The 17,388-nt window shown below is 37.5% G+C and overlaps 1 protein-coding gene across 2 annotated transcripts; it reads left to right on the top strand.

Annotated features, from left to right (window-relative positions):
• Nucleotides 1-5,920: 5,920 nt before the first annotated feature.
• LOC143888010 (Galactosyltransferase family protein) lies at nt 5,921-14,454 on the top strand. Of its 2 annotated transcripts, none has more exons than XM_077392283.1 (11): nt 5,921-6,277; nt 9,577-9,673; nt 10,075-10,139; nt 10,322-10,533; nt 10,633-10,696; nt 10,814-10,886; nt 10,965-11,085; nt 11,184-11,271; nt 11,415-11,540; nt 11,640-11,749; nt 14,122-14,454. In XM_077392283.1, the coding sequence occupies exons 1-11, from the start codon at nt 6,165-6,167 to the stop codon at nt 14,268-14,270; spliced, it is 1,218 nt and encodes a 405-aa protein (XP_077248398.1). In that variant the 5' UTR covers nt 5,921-6,164; the 3' UTR covers nt 14,271-14,454. The 2 variants fall into 2 exon arrangements, with proteins under 2 accessions (XP_077248398.1, XP_077248397.1); XM_077392282.1 differs by having other exon boundaries at nt 5,922-6,277; nt 10,072-10,139.
• The last annotated feature ends 2,934 nt before the right edge of the window (nt 14,455-17,388 follow it).

Below are 17,388 nucleotides of genomic sequence, written 5' to 3' on the forward strand. Positions count from 1 at the left end.
TAAATCGACCCCCCAAAATGATAAATCGACTCCCCATGTGTCTATCTCTCTCCTCTTTCTCTCTCTAACCCAGAGGAGAGAGAAAGACATATGGGGAGTCGATTTATCACTCCCCTTTTTTTATTGTAAAAGTTTTACCAGGAGTTCAGAATGGCAAACTAATAAAACATGTTTTAAAAAAAAAAAATGGAGTTTAAAACAGAGTATTGGTAACTATGGTTATAACTTATAACCATTGTGTTTACCATACATGGGGTGGAGTGGGGAAGAAAAGTAAAAGGGGGCGAATATATCATTTCCCATTTGAAATTTGTACCTCTAGCCGGTTTGGCCAATTAGAAAAAAGTGGATAGAAATTGTATTTTGCATCATGTTAGCCTTTGTTCCATCTTTATAGTAACGTTTCTTCTACTTTACTTCATTTATTTATTTTGATTAATGTCGAATCCCTGATGAAAACTTTGCTTAAAAGAAGGAAAGTGACCGCTGAAAAAGAAAAAGGTGGGCCTTCTACTCATGAAGGTCCTCCTCAACTATATCTAGGGGTTTTAGCTTGATCCATTTTGGACCGGACCCACCTAAGTCTTGGTCACGGTCCCTTAGGATCCATTTGCTTTATTTATTTATTTTTGCATGATTTTCAAATATTACAAAAATATCTTTTATTTCGGTATAAAGCAATATCAACTACATATTAATAGTATGAGAAATTTCATGCCGGACTGTCGTGAATGAATGTGCAGCCCAAAAATACAAATACAATGGGGCCCACATTGTTTGGGTGATATAAGCCATTCATCTGTTGGGCCCTGACATAGATCGATAGGGCACGTAGATAGGGTGTCCTTGTGATGATCCTAGCCCTCCGATCCGTGGAGGTTTCTATACTACGCCGTCCATTTTAAACCTCCACGATTTGAGGGACTATCAATCCAGCTAACTACTAATCCGGACTACGATATCCCACCATACATATAGGAGACATTGTGTTTAGTGTCTAGATGTTTGATCTAGTGGTGGGCCACCCTGAGACTAGTGGTCGAAATCACCATACAGATGTGCCCCTTAGATAGTTGGCCCTCTTCGTGCAATTGAGAATGTCAGATGAATGGTGATGATCAATTCTAAGGGTCCCACACAGGGACATGTATTAGCAATCAAGACCGTTGATCGTAGAAAATCATGTGGTGACCCACATGATATTGATCCCATGCAGAATGCACATCCTAGGGGTAAGATTCTCTCTGCCGAACCCTAAAAATCAACTGTTTTTCTGGACATCATTTGTCCGGACTTGTGGTTGCTGCGTAGATCAACGGTTCTGATTGCATACATGTCGGCCCAGAGAGTGTCTGTTATGATTGAACCAAACAGCTACCATTCTTTTAGCATTTTCTTCTATGTTTAGCCGTTTACATTAGAAAAAGCATTCATGAAGGGATTCAAAATTCAAATCCAATAATCGATTCAAAATCATTGCAAGTGGGACCCAACTTCTCTACGTGGGTTCCATACCAACTCTTAACTAGATTTGGAAATCTTGTTTGTCTCTCTGTCCATGACTGGTACAGGACAATAATAGTGTACGAGTTCTGTAGAATCCTTTTCCAAATTCCAAGTGTGGGTTTTTATAACTTTCTCTCACATGTGATCTCTGTGCTCACGATCTACCGCAGCCATATATTTTGTCATGGTAGTCCTCGGACCATCAAAGTGGGTACGGCACCCAAATCCAACGGTGGATGGTGGGCATCACTTGGGGCCAATTGTAGATGAACCCATCCCCTTGTGTTTGGTTGCTGAGTTTTTTTTTGTTCATGGGATTTATGTGGGAGAAAAAAAAAATCCCAGGAGATTGGTGGGAAAATAAAAGTCCTTGAAGTATCTCGGTAAAATAAAAAAAACACATGTTTAGTTGACTGGACTATGGTGGGAAAACAAAAAACTTTGTTTGGTTGCTTGAACTCTTGGGAAGAATTTTTTTTTCTCAAGCTTATTTTTGGTTCCTAAGTTTATTTTTGTTCCTGAGATTATTTTGGGATGGGATGAAAAGGCAATCATTACAAAAGTGAGATTAAAAAATTCACCAAACAAGCAATCATTACAAGAGTGGGATTAAAAAAAACCTAGTGCTAAAAGGCAACCAAACATAGGATGGGACCAAAATTTTACTAAAACTGCCTGGGACAAAAATTTTACAGGCAACCAAACGGAGCTGCTGATGCATGGGGCAAGTGTTGGATTAGAGATATAAAATCACTTGGGAATTACTTCTTTAAGGAGGGGTGTAGGGAATCTAACCGGGTAGAACTCACCCCTAAAAGCTAGTTGTTAGAGGGAGGGTGCCCGTTCCCTTATAACCCATCTCCATCCCCATCCCCATCCCCATCCCCATCCCCATCCACTTCACTTTACTGATGTGTGACTATTTGCTTTTGCGTGGAACTCCAACAAGGGGCATGCTTGGAATGTGTTAGGAAGTCTATTAAAGAGGGTTTTATCTTTAGTTGGAGCATTATTCTAAAGAAGTGGTTTAAGAGCTTTTCTTTATAAGAAAAGGGGTTTTCTCTCTCCAAGGGTTTCTTTTTCTTCTTCTTCTCATCTTTCAAGGGCTTTGATCCAAGGTTATTGTGCTTCTTTTATGGTGTTTTCGAGCTTCTGAAGACAGTGGGAAGAAGGTATTTGGTTTTTGCTTGGGTTGCAATAAGAGGGTGTCGGTGGAGTATTTCACCATTCTTGGAGAGATAAGGGTTTTTCACCCTTGTTGTAATTTCTCGTCATTGATAGTGAATTTTACTTGCTGGATTGCCTGTGGAGTAGGCCAAAGTGTCAAGCCATGTTAATCTCTTGTGTCTCTTGCTCTCTTGTTTTCTTTCTTTATTTCACTACACTATTGATTTGTAGCATACAATCGTTTGAGCTAATTCCGTGGGTTGCAAGAGGTCGTTTGTCATCGTTTGGTTCATGTAGTCTCCGATAACCTGATTCTAGCGGCGGGGTCTTGCCGCAACAACAACCGTAACTGTTCGATCAAACTGTTCGAGGGGTAGCGTTAAAAGAGTAGTCATAAGCAAGGTTTTAAAAATTCAGTTTCAGAATGCATTTCGGTCCTCACCGAAACTGAAATTTTGTTCGAAATCTGACGAAATAAAAAAAAGGTAATATTTTATTGATCCCGTATAAAATTTCAGCTGAAATTTCAGGGAAATATTAAATAATGAATAAAATGCCTTTTTTAACGTGATTTTCTAGACTGTAAATTTGAAATTTCGGTTGAAATAAAGTAACGTTTGGGGTTTACTAAATTTCGATTTTGGTCTCGAATGAAACCCGGAATTTTGGTTGAAATTTAAAACCTGGGTCATAAGCCATAACTCATAAATAGAGTGCAAGGGTTGGGTTGGCGAAGAAAAGGGGGTAAATATATAATCTCCTTTAATAATTGACATTTCCATTTCAGTTAGTTTTCAATTAAAAATTATCAATCTCCTTTCATGATTGACATTTCTACTTTAGTTCTTTTTCAATTAAATATTATTAGGTAATTTTTTTGGTAGTTAAGTTGGGGTTTACCATACATACCCCTACCATATTTATTATATATGATTAAAATTACTATTTAGGCTCCGTTTCTCTGAATATGAAGTGTGAAAATTTTGAAAAAGGGCGTGGGAATATCATTTTTCTTTCTTCTGTGATTGCTTTGTTGTACAGTTAGAAGAATTATAGAAAATCTTTTAAAATAACAAGTAAAATACAAGTAACTGAACGTGGGGGCCACTCAATAAAAACCCGTGAAAAGCTCAGAGACCGAATAAGGCCAAGCTTTACTCATTTCGTCTTTTTACCTCCCTTCAAATGGAATTTCTTAAGAAATTCATGCGGATATGCGGGTCGAAGGACACCCCACTTTGAAAACATTAATTACGAAATCACCCTTTCTTTTTATACTTTTGACGAACGGGTGTGTCATACACTTTTAAATTCGAAATTCTCTCCGACCCTACAAGTCATGGACCTCTTTTTAGTTTGCCTTTTTTACTTCACGAGTGACCAAAATACCCTTAGATTCCTCTATGTTTGACAAATGTATTGAGTTTGGGGCCGGCCGGCCGGCCAGCTCATTTGGATCGAACCGGATCGGTTCCACCAAAGAAGATTGCATCAATAAAAAATCGGGTTGTTGAAATTTAAAACAAGGAGATAGCCGGTGGAGTTTTTAATATGACCAAGAAAAAGCACATTGGAAATCTCAAGTTGTGTATCTGAACCGTTGATCCATTGTGGCTCACTACAGATTGGGCATGGCCCCTAAACCTCCCACACCAAATTATCCTAATATTGCAATTTAGTAAGATGTTCCTTCTAAATGTGATTGTCGACTGATTAATGACTTTAATTTATATCTTTTCAACTATAAATTTACTAGATGAAAAATGAGGTCTTGGAAGAGCTTTATATAATTTCCACGAGGATTTAGGGTTCTTGTTTAGTTTTAAATTTTACTAGCATATAAGGAACGCAATGGGGAAGGGGATGCATTAGGATAGGCCCTTTAAACTAGTCCCGCAAGCCTCCACCCAGGAGCGTAACATTCTACCACGCTTCCAGAGGGCCCACTTTGTGGTGACTCTCGCTCTGATGGCTTTCACTCTGGCTTATTTACCGGGCAGCCCTATTCGAGCAGTTGTCTCCATGTGTAGTCACAACTCACCCTTCCTAGGTAGCCCTAATAAATAAACTAAAAGTTCAAGAGACGATGGAACATGTAAGGCTGGACACTTTAAATTGGTCCCATACCATGCGGGGTCTCACCTAGTCCCATACCTTGGCAGGTCCCCACTAAGGACCGTAACAGCGGGCCAATATTAGCATTTGAGAGGAGAAATAAGAGATATTAATAATATATATATATTTTACAATTGTATTAGAGGTGATATGGTTGGTCGGTCCACCTCCTCCATCCCAACTTAGGATATCATTTTAATAAGCATAGAGTTTGAAAGATCAAGACTATGTGAGCTTTAGACTATTTCCTATAGGTTCAAAGTTTAAAATAACATCAATGAATTCAAAGAAGCCGATGAAGCAAGTGAACTACTTCTAATCAATTTCTAATCTACTGTGTGTGTGTATATACTTATAGATATATCTCTATATAAGGTTCTAATAAAAAAAACATGTATAAGGAGAAAAATATGGAGTAAGTAAACTACTTTCGAATAACTTTATTTTCCTGAATAAAGCATATTATTTGAGGGAGCAATGTGATATAACCTGTGTTGCTTGCAACTTTCATATGAGCTCCTTCGTTACGGGTAATCTTGTTTAGTTCGCTACTTTAAAATGGGATTTGCTAGGGATTGCAGATGAATTAAAGGAGTACGACAAAATCTGCTAAAAAGTGAGCCTATGTGGCTGCTCTCACATGCAAAAGCCAGTCAAGAAATGCCTTTCTGCGATGGTCCCTAGTAAATCCAGTATAAAATATATGAGGTTAAAAAGTCCATAAAAGAGGGAGTGCTTACATTTCACACTAGTAGTAGTTCAGTAGTCTTAGGCCCTATCTATTTTGGGTTTTGAGAAGTGTTTGTGAGTCCAAAACTGATAATTGGACTCAAATTTACGTTTAATTTTAGAATCAAAACATGTTTAAAATTAAGTTTCTAATGTACCTTAACGAGTGCTGAGAACCCAAAAAGAAAACAAAAGCAGAGTTGTGCAATTGTTAAAACATGGTAGTGCCAATATCAGCAACCTTTTTGTTCCGCCTGCACACTGCCAGATCCAAAGTATGAAAACCGGGCCGGTACGATTTATATTTTTAACAGGTTCGAAAGGGCTTTTTGGGTATTGTAAGAAAGCTGTAGTGAACTTTTTCATCGCCATCCTTAAATTACTCGAGCCTAACGCCTGTTAAATAAAAAGAAAGAAATCTTACATTGAAAGTTTAAAACACATGTATTCCTGTCTGGGTTTTAGTTTTAGAGAGGGGAGAGAGTGGTAACCGAGAACGGAGAATTTATTTTATTTTGAATGCTGATGTTGCAAATATTCTCTTTCTTGTTCATCTGCCATTGCCATTTTTGGTTTTCTCTAAGAAACTACGAAGCTCCTATTTATTTAGCGATGAGGTCGAGGTTGTGAAGTAGTAGTGGATTTTGATGGGGCTGATGCTTACAACCAGACATCACAAGGGAGGGGGAGGAGTTTCTACCAAATGGGTTTCTCTTTTCTGCATTTCAAGCTTTTGTTTCGGTGTTTTCCTTGCTAACAGGTTCTTTTTTCTTTTCAGTCTTATTTCTTTTCCTCTTTTATTAAAGTGCTAGAAAATAATCAAATAGATAGTTTTTTTTTTTTGGGTAAATGGGTTGTGACAAATCCTTATGCTATTATTGGTGCCCAGATAGGGGATTCTGTTCTTTTATGTTGTTTGTGTTGGAGGAATTTCCTTTTTTTAGGCTTCTGGCTCTAAAGACAATGTGTCAGTGTACCATTTCTTGATGGGTTTTTTTTTTCTTCCCTGTTTTGGGTTCTGGTTTCGCTTTTTATTTGCCCCATAGATGTCTAGAATTGCATTTCTGATTATGGGGTGATTTGTTATGTTTCTGATGTTACATAAGTGTGAAATATCTAAGATTTTGTACTAGAAGTTTTCTTTTGGTACTGGATTTTGCCAAATTGTGGTTCTCTTTCTAGATTTTTCATTTTAGGATTGCGTGATTATCCCAACTACTTTTGCCCATTGCCACTGCCATCTTTGATATGCTTGTTTTGTAGTTCTTTTCACCTTTGGGTAATTTAACTGATTCTGCAAAGCAAGATAGGCATTTTTGAGTAGAAGGGTCAGTACTAAATTCTCCCTAGCTAGATTTTTTGTTGTAGATTAAAGGACTTTTTGAATTTGTAATTAATAAGAATAACTCGAAGAGAAGGCATTAAGCATTTAATCCTTTTTTGCACCACAGTTCTAATGACTGAATTGCGGCCACAAGCTGCTACTCTGTACAACGAAGGCAATGCTCAGGTCAGAAGTTGGGCTTCTAGTTCCCTTTATATTTGAGCTCCATCATGTCTGATTTGACAATGTCATTCAATGCCTAAGCTTAATGGATGGAAATACCACCATTAGGGGCACCTTGTTGCCAAAGTTTTTTTTTTGTGGTAAGGAGCATTTTTGAATTCTATGGAATTACTCTGTCTTGTAGCCATGAATGCAAATATAAGGAAATTTGTGGGAAGTATGATCGACATTACATATCATAAAAAATTTCATATCCTATGCCTCCACAATGTGCATAGTTTTAATTTTCTGCCGTAGGGATATACATGGACACTGTATTTGGATAGGGAAACTAGGCACACATATTTCAGACAAGGAACTAAGCTTTTTCCTTACGTCAAGAGATATGGCCATCATCACTTTCCATTTGCAACTCCACACATTATGAGAAGGATATCATTTAGTTGTCTTCTGTACTCTAATCTCTTATCTGAGATGAAATTGTAAGTGTTTCTATTCTCCATCAAAGCTTTCCCCTCAGCTTGGTGAGGCTCTTGCTGAAGTTATTACTGAAAAATTCATCTCCGTATCACTTAGGCACCTCCATTTGGTTTAACAAAAGATCTTCGCAGTATGTCACTTGGCATTCTACATCTCTATCTCTGTTGATTCCTTTGACAGGGAGGAGGAGGAGCTCCAACTTTTCGAGCCATCCAATATGCCTATGAATAACTACTATCACCCAATTAGCACAATTATTCATGGACAGCTCTCCGGAGAGGTCCTTCCTCGGACTGAGGCAATTTGCTGCTTCTAATACGTCAGTTTCATCTTTTACCTCATGGTTATTGATTTTGTTATTGTATTCTAGTAATTGCTTCCCCCTGACGGGAGCAACTGAAAAGAGTAAAATAGTCAATTTCAATTTTTCGCACACTCATGGATAGAACCTTCTCTCTGATCTTATAATGACCATTAAATGTACTTATCAGCATAAAATCTTTTACCCAGATAAAACTCCTTAGATGTTGAATGGGGGAGGTTAGAGCCATTCACCATGGCATAAAACTCCTTGATGTTGACCTATCTAGGGTGGAGATTGAAGGTGATTCGAAAAATGTCATTAGATGGCTTAATGGGTCACATTCTCCCCCATGGAGATTTGCGGCATTCTTTGATGAGATTCACGACTTGACTGAAGGTTCTCGTCTACAGGCATATCATGTAAAAAGATTTGCAAACGGTACTGCAGATAAATTAGCCAAAGATGGAGTCTTTAGGGAGAGATTGGAACAGTTTGCCTATCTTCCTCCCTGAGTCTCTGTTTTTTCATTTCTCTGTTTCTTTTAAGTTTCTCTTGTATTTCTCTCGGGACTTCCTCGGTCTCGTTCTTTAATATATTATCTATTTACCATTCAAAAAAAAAATCTTCTACCCACATCACCACTTTTTGCTTAGGATAAAAGTAATTGAAGTGGCATTTGTGTAGTTATGCAGAATATCCATTCACAAAACTCCTTGAACACCTCCATTAGCTCCTTTTTTAGCATCTCCCAATTCTTCCATATTTTTCTTGACGTTGCAGATCTACTGAGCCAGGCTTCCAGGGTGTGATTCATGACTTAGCATCAGCAGTATACTTGTGCAGAAATAAGTGGCCACTAGAAACTTTATAGCATCTACCTAGAAAGTTTTCAATATCACAACACCGAGTTCATGGGTTTAAACCCGGCTTATCTATTACAAGAAAACAAAAAAGCAAAATGAAGGCATCCGATCCAATGCAAAAACTAGTATGCGATAAAATTAAGTTTGTTTTGACTCTGGATTTTCTTCGATCTTTGAAGATCAGGGAAACTAAATTGTTGAATCAATATGCAATCATCAAGATATTTTGATTGGGTTTAGTTCATCTGTGCAACTTGCTATGGCTATTTACAATCAAGTCAATGCAATCTGCATCAATTGCTACTTAGTCTAGTAGTTAAGAAGAGCATTCCATGTCCTTTGCTTCTCAGAGTTGGGAACAAAGGCATTAGAAGTGATCTGAGTTTCTCATGGTGCAAAGGTCAATTATAGTACATTTGATACTGATTTGTCGTGGAAGGTAAGCTGAGTGCGGTTTCAAGATGTTGCATACTTGCATGTCTCGAAAATACTTCTGAAAATTTTAAGGATGAGTTTCCCTGTAAAATTTTTTATTTATGGAAGCCGTTCTGTTGTTAATGAGATTGTTTTGTTTTCCTTTACATTTCCATTGGATATTTATTGTTTCTTTTAAAGTGTGAATCTTATACTATTATATTTTGCATGGCCATCCTGTCCTTTTGCATTTCATTCTTACTGACGCAGATCTTCTACCTTTGTTTGGAGAAACATCTCAACATTCCTTTTTTTTTAATGGTAACATCTCGACATTCTTAATCAATGATTGCATGACCAAGGAACCCAGTGGAGAAAAGCTACATGCTTTTCCCAATTAAAATGTTTCCCTTGTATTTCCAAAGCAACTTCCAATTCTTTTATTATTATACTTAGAATATGTTTGAACAACTGTTCTGGCTTGTTTATAGATTGTGGAGTATTCCTGATCCAATCAAAGTAGATGAGAAGGCTGTGCAAAATTATCAAGAGAGACGCCTGGAACCAGTAATTAATTGTTCAAAGAAGGTGAGTTTCAACCAATAAGATTGGTCCACATTATTTCGGAAATAATAATGTTTTTTGAGTGACTTACTAACGTCTATGATACTGGGATACTTGTATAGACCCACAGTCCCTGTTTCAATAGGATACTGCATGGATATGGGTACATGATACAGTTTTGTGATGTCTACCCACATCATCAAGCTAGACAAATGAATGTCACCGTCATTTATCTACAATTCTAAGATCATTAAAAAACTATAACACGGTAGGCATTAAAGCATTTATATTTTGTTATATATCTTTACATCAAACAAGCCTATTTTTATTAATATTAATATTATTTGTATCCATGACCTTGATTTTAAAAAAATGCCTGTGTGTGTGTGTGTGTGTGGCTGATTTTGTTTCTTTTATTTCAGAAGAAGGAGACTTATATCCAAGCTGGAGATATCCTTAGTCAGGTTTCACAAACACATGATGTGATCATGTAATTTTCTTCACTATTTCCAAGTTCCAACTTCCAAATACATGGGAGGCTTTAATTGCTGTCCTATTTTCTCACTTCTTATTTTTTGTTTGAGTTGTATAAACCTTAGAAACATTTTGAGTGTTAGAAATCTGGATGTGTTTGGACAGTATGATAATACATCAATGTTATGAAACTTTCAGGAATTTAGACAAAACGATCTCCACTCTTGAGATGCAGCTAGCTGCTGCTAGATCTGCACAAGTAACTAATCAGGATGGATCTCCAGTTGCTACAAAAATAAAAATAGAAGAATTGAATGAACGCCAGAAAGTATTCTTTGTCATGGGAATTATTACTGCATTCAGTAGCAGAAAGCGTAGGGATTCAATCAGAGAAACCTGGATGCCACAAGGTTCAATGCGTAACTTTACTAAATCCTGCAATGTTTTTATCTTACACCACAAGTATATATAGTATGTTCCTGATCTTTTGGGTTATTGTTTATTTCTAGGAGAAAAGTTAAGGAAATTGGAGAAAGAAAAGGGAATTGTCATGCGCTTTGTTATTGGCCATAGGTAGGGTATTTCTCTTGACTTAACCATGAGATAGATCTTTTGTATAACATGTCATCTATTTTATAAAGCAATTGAGTCAGCTTGGATCCACATTTGGATATGCTTTCTGCTATGTAGCGCAACTCCAGGGGGTGTTTTAGACCGTGCAATTGATGCAGAAGATGAGCAGCATCAGGATTTCCTGAGACTGGTATGTCTATAGGACCTTTACGCTGGTATGTGGAGCTCTTTATGCAGAGTTGGGATGATTTTTTTTTTTTTTTTTCAGAACCATGTGGAAGGGTATCATGAATTGTCTTCAAAAACTCAAATATACTTCTCAACAGCTGTGGCAAAGTGGGATGCAGATTTTTATATTAAAGTTGACGATGATGTGCATGTCAATCCTGGTTAGAGGGCATTTAAACATACATGAATATATTATGAATTGATGAATATTTGTGTGTTTGTGTCGAAATCTGAATTAACTAGTAATTTATTTCAACAGGGATGATTTCTAATACCTTGGCACGCCATAGGTCAAAACCACGTGTTTATATAGGTTGTATGAAGTCTGGACCAGTTTTGGCACAGAAGTAAGATAGCTAAATACTATGAACTTTTGTATTTCGCCAATTTAGACCTGTCTAGAACTTTATACATGTCTAGAACTGTTTAGAAATGTATTCTTTTTGCTTTCTTTTAACTAAATAAAACCCTATGTGGCTGCTCTATAAAGAGGGGTCAAGTACCACGAACCCGAATACTGGAAATTTGGCGAGGAGGGAAATAAATATTTTAGGCATGCAACGGGACAGGTATATGCAATCTCCAAAGATTTGGCAACCTACATATCAGTTAATCGGTGAGCTTATATTTTTAGAAAATCTTGTTCTTAATTTATTAGCCGTTGATTCCAGATGTTGTTTCAAGCTCAATGTGTTCTCATTTCTATTTTTTGCAGATACATGCTACACAGGTATGCGAATGAAGATGTTTCCTTGGGTTCCTGGTTCATTGGTCTTGATGTTGAGCATATTGATGAACGGAGCCTTTGCTGTGGGACTCCCCCGGGTAAGCTGCTTTTTGGAATTAGTATAGTGATTGGAAATTATTTTCATAACAATATGGTCCATTTCAGTAGCCAATTGATTGCAGGATTCATGTTTCAGTTACTGCGACCTGAATTTGTAGATTGTTGAATACTTGTAAAATCCTAGTTTTTCTTGGAAAAGCAGTTAGCAGGCCTCTGAAATTGATAAGTAGGATGGGGGAGTTGAAAAGATAAATTCTCTTGTGCTTGTCAAAAAAACATAAATTCTATTTGCCTTGTCTAGATATTCTTGTCAATGTTGTCTGGATAATGCTTTCCTTGAAATTATGCATGAGTAACAAATGCTTTGGATCATTTGCACATGAGGACAGGCATGATTTGCACACGAGGACAGGCATGATTTGTGGATTTAAGCTTACTGTCAACATCCATTTCACTTTATTACACTCGATTCAATGTATTCATTCAGTTAGACCGATTTACAATGCTAGAGGTGGTCGGAGGTCATTTTGGCCTATGGTTGTGCGAGAGAGAAAACGGGCTTTAAGGTGGAAGATGAAAATGAGAGGGGGGTTTTTGTCGAAGGGTACTGAAAAGCTATCTTTTTATTTCTTGAACCAAAGGTCGCTCCCAATAAACCCATTTTTAGAATGAGATCGCCAGGTAATTGGTCAAGTTCAGTTAAAACAAATGGAATTCTTTCATTTTTTTTAATTCTCTGGGAGTCTGGACAGACAAATGTGCAAAAACACTCCTTAGAATTGCAGCCCGCTGAATGTCTTCAGACAAACGCTTTCAACAAAAGCTATAAGTCAAATGACCTCACTACGTACCAACCTCTGCTTAAATACAAATTAGATCAATGTTGAACTCGCAGCCCACTATATGCTGACCCACTTTAAGGTAACAAAGGTCGGTTTTAGAACGGATTAATATTTTTTTTTGAATGATTAGAACGGAGTAATATTCAAGAAAGATTATTGGTAGGAGTATATTGTTGAGTAAAATCTGTCACTATACTGTATAGTCTTAAGCATGCCATTATTTGCCTTAAGCATGTCATTATTTGTGCCCATATTTTTAATTATTTTCTAGTTTTTCATCCTTGATAACCATTGGAATGACTACTTTAGTACCACAAATGTCTATGCTCTTTTATTACTTGATTACAATGCTGATGAATCATAAAAAATTCCCTTTCAAGCCAAACAAGGTTATCTTCTGTTCAATATCAGAGCTAGGTGCTTCCCCATCCAGCATAGCACATTGTTTCTTTAAGATTGAGCTCTTTGGATTGTCTTTGCCCTTTGTTCACCAAACCCTCAGCTCAAACAGTGTTGGGTCCTCGGAATCTCTAATTTTTATTATGATTCCTTAGACTGTTCATAGGTGATGTTTGTTATTTATTTTTTAGCAAGCGCATAATGATTCCAATTGATGTGCTTATAAGTAGCATTAAGCGATGTGCTTATAAGTAGCATTAAGCACTCATTAGAGGCTGTCATTTTGCTTCCTTTGATCAAAAGATTGATGCATTCCATGGTTTTGCCACCGACCTAATATGAGTTAAAATTGATTATAGTGCTCCACCTATTGTGCTTAGTCGTAGAAGCAGATTTTATAGTTCTCAAACTGATTTCTGTTGTGCGGGCATAATGGTCCACACCACATGGGCTTCTCTACTTAAAAGTGTGATGAGTGAAGTGTACCTGCTTGCTTGTAGTTAAGAAAACTGGGAAAAAAAAACTAGAAACAGTTTGAATTAAAAAGAGAGAATGTAGGATGTGAAGAAGAAATGGGTTGTGTGTTTCCTTTAGGTTTTGTTTTGGGTGATCAAAACCCAGGCATGAAGCCTTCTTTTAGGTTTTTTCTTGTTTGAATCATATTGATGCACGGAGATTGCATGAGGATTTGGATTCCCCAACTTGAAAAGATTGAAGGCATATTTGTGTCGAGATTGTGGTTTGTTGTTCCAATGAAGTAACTCTTTGATTCCTTAAATTTCTTATATTTTCTCAAGTTTTGGGCAAATTTTGAAGGAGACATTGTATTATCCATTTTAATTAGTGGATATTTCCGTCTGATTCGCCCCGTGGTTTTCCCTCGTCATTGGAGGGTTTTCCACGCAAATCTTTGATGTCCTCATGTGATTGCTATCTTGATGTTTGATGAAATGTTTCACTTAGACTTATTATTGCTATTGCTTGGTTTAATCTTATCATTTGGTGATTGTAAACTTGGATAGATTTTGGTAATTGGTTATTTAATTCTCACATGGACTTGCTTTTGAAGGTTCATTGACTTTTCTTCATAAAAACCAGACATTTTCCATGTAAAAGAAAGTCTCCTACATTACATGATATATTCACTAAATCACACTCTGTTCAAACAGATTGCGAGTGGAAGGCCCAAGCGGGGAACCCATGCGCTGCATCTTTTGATTGGAGCTGTAGTGGCATTTGCAAATCAGCAGAGAGAATGGAGGAGGTACACCAGCTCTGTGGGGAAGGAGATGGAGCTGTATGGGGCACGAATTTCTGAAACTCATTTCTTTTCTGATTTCGTATCATTTGTGATTGGTGTAATATATCCATGTCTTAAACTCTATTTCATGCAGCTTAGATCTACCCAATTTTTTGCATTTTTATAGGAAGGGTTAGTGTATTTGCAATCCAATTGTTCCCTGCGCATGGCAGCAATTTCAAAATTTCACCTTCATATGATAGATAGCCCGTTTCCAAGTAGTTAATAGAATTTATTTCTTTTGTTCATTTGGAAAGGAACTACTGATAAAGTTGATTCTCAAAATAGAGTTTTTATGTGGTGCACGATTTGAGTAGCCAAAAAAGTGAAGTAGACCCACATGAACATTGTTGGGGTTCCACATGAAAGCAAAGATCCCACATTGAAAGAGAGACAGAGACATTGATGTGGATGGAGGGCTTATAAGGACTTGAGCACCCTCCCCTTAATGGCTAGCTTTTAAGGGTGAGTTCTAAGCCGGTCCCAACGACCATTAATGGGTTGGCTAATGAATCCTTTGGAAAATATAATAGTTCATGATGCATACGCTTCTCATCATATATTTACTATATAAAAAAGGTGATATGGAGTATGGAATGTGACATGGACAAAAGGGTCCTAGTTTCAGCCATTAACAACTTGGGACAAAGAAAGAACCAGATATATGCAGGGGTTTTCCTACTGCTGCTCCCCACTGCCCTTTTACCCAACTTTTTAAAGGTCGCATGTCAGTCCAGCATTCTTCGTATTCATGATAAACAATTTGATTCGCTGAATTGGGCCCCACTTATACTTTTGCCGGCACTTACTTTTGTTTGGAAAAAGTATTACCATCCATCATACAGAGTGTCGCAGTACTATTTTTATAGTTCTGAAATACTTTCTTATCGGCCTACAATGAAATTATATTACTAATTCCCATTTGGGCAGTGATAAATCCACTCCCCAAATGGATAAATCGACTCCCCATGTGTCTATCTCTCTCTCTAACCTAGAGGAGAGAGAAAGACACATGGGGGAGTCGATTTATCACTTCCCATTCAGATAATCTAACACCATATCCCAACTCAACAATTCTTAGATTCGCTCTAATTTTTAATTTCCTTGATTTTAATGGCTCTTAGCAACAGAAGGAGAGAAATTAAAAGGGAAATAAGAAAGGAAAAGAACGAAAGAGAAATATAAGTATAAACAAATCCGGAGGGGAGACATATGACATATCCATCCACTCTTTTATTTTATTTTTGGTAAAAAAAAAGTTTGGACTCAAAATCAGTTCTCATGAAGAGGACCTTAATTTTGAGGCAAGTAATCAGTATTGAGTCAGAATCGATTCTCAAAATCAAACAGGGCCTTGTTGTCATGATTTTTTTTTTTTTTTTTTTTTTTTGACTTTTATTGATAGGAACAAAACAGACAGTTACATGGCGGGGACGAGATGTTCCCAAAAGAGGAGTACAAATAAATACCTTAAACTAATCCCCTATAGAGGGTCAGATGCCAATTTCAGATTGATAAACAATTCGAATGGCAAGTAGATGGGCTCCTTCTTTAGCCAACACATCTGCTTCAGAGTTGGCAGTTCTCCGCTCCCCCTCTAATCCTTGCCCAGCCATCGACATTGGTGGAATCACCCTCAATCAATAGAGGACCAATTCTGTTGTTTACATACCATTTTAGTCCCGTCAAGAGGGCTTTCGCCTCAGCCTCGTTTGTGTCACACCAACCAGCAGGTCAAGAATAGGTCATAATAGTAATACCCTCGCAGTTCCGAAGTATCCCTCCAATTCCCGCCAAACTCGGATTCCCTTGAACGCTACCGTCAGAGTTCAACTTCAACCACCCCTCCGGTGGTGGATTCCATCTCGGAGTAATTGAAATAGAGTTCCTCTTCTCATGCGAAACAATACCCCATTGACGCAAAATAGATCCAGCAGAGTAAGGCATCACACCATTCCTTCTAGCCCACGCAATAATAGCTAATTTGACATCCAATAGAATATAGCACCATGATTTTGGCTTGTCTAGGAAAATTCTGGAATTACGTTCCGACCAAATATGCCACGCAATCTCATAAGGTACCGCCGACCACATATTCTTACCAAGACAGCCACAGATCAACGGGTGTATACTGTTGGGCATCACCCAGCTGACCCCAAATAACCTGAAAACTGCCATCCATATCCTATAAACGAAAGGACATTGGATGAATAAGTGGTCAATGGTCTCTCCATCAGAGAGACACATAACACATATGTTAGCAAGGTGGAAGCCACGATGCTTCAATCTCTCAATAGGGTTGATACAGCTGTGAGAAATGCCACAATCCGCGGAGGTGCATAGTTACACCAAATGCGAGCACTATCCGAATCAGGTCCAACCCTTCATTTAAACTCATGTTGTCATGTGTTTCAAGTGGCGGAAAAATATGCACATGCATAAATTTGTTAAGAATTGATAGCTTCGGTTATATATGAAATCGGAGATGGAAATGTTTTGATAAAAAAGAGGAAATAATGAATTAAAATATCATTAGGGTCATGTTTGGTAATTATGAATTTTTTGCAGGGAATATTAGTGTAACCTTACCAAGAACAGGGTAAGAAATGGTGAGAGAGGGCGAGGGAGGGTACGAGATGAAAAAAGACCTGAGATAGTGTAACCTTACCAAGAACAGGGTAAGAAGTGGATAAAAAACAGGGAAAAATAAATTGTATCTTGAATAGAGATTTTATTTTCCTTGTTTTCCAGCCTTTTCTCACCCTCTCCTCACTCGTCCCCTCTCTAGTCTCTCCTTCCCCCACCCTCCCTAGAGCACTGTCACCACTTGATAAACTTAAATTCATTGGAAAATTTTTTCATAGCAGCCAAACATGGCCTAATATTGAGATATCTAACATCAATTGGCAAGAATCTGGGCCAAATTTTCCAAGTTAAGAGTAATTGCTCCAATTCCGTTCGACCTGTTTTGCTGGGTCCGACAGAAGGAGACTGAGAAGCATTAAAAAGATCAATTATTATTATTGTTATTATTTTTTTGTATTGATTTGGGTCCAATGATTTAGGGTGATGTTACCACTGCCATGTTTTGATAATTGCACAAACTGAGGTCATCTTTTCCTTTTTAATTCGCTTT

This window comes from Tasmannia lanceolata, unplaced genomic scaffold (assembly GCF_043159265.1).
Source record: "Tasmannia lanceolata isolate RefF3 unplaced genomic scaffold, GAP_Taslan_0.1 ptg000012l, whole genome shotgun sequence".
Lineage (NCBI taxonomy): Eukaryota > Viridiplantae > Streptophyta > Magnoliopsida > Canellales > Winteraceae > Tasmannia > Tasmannia lanceolata.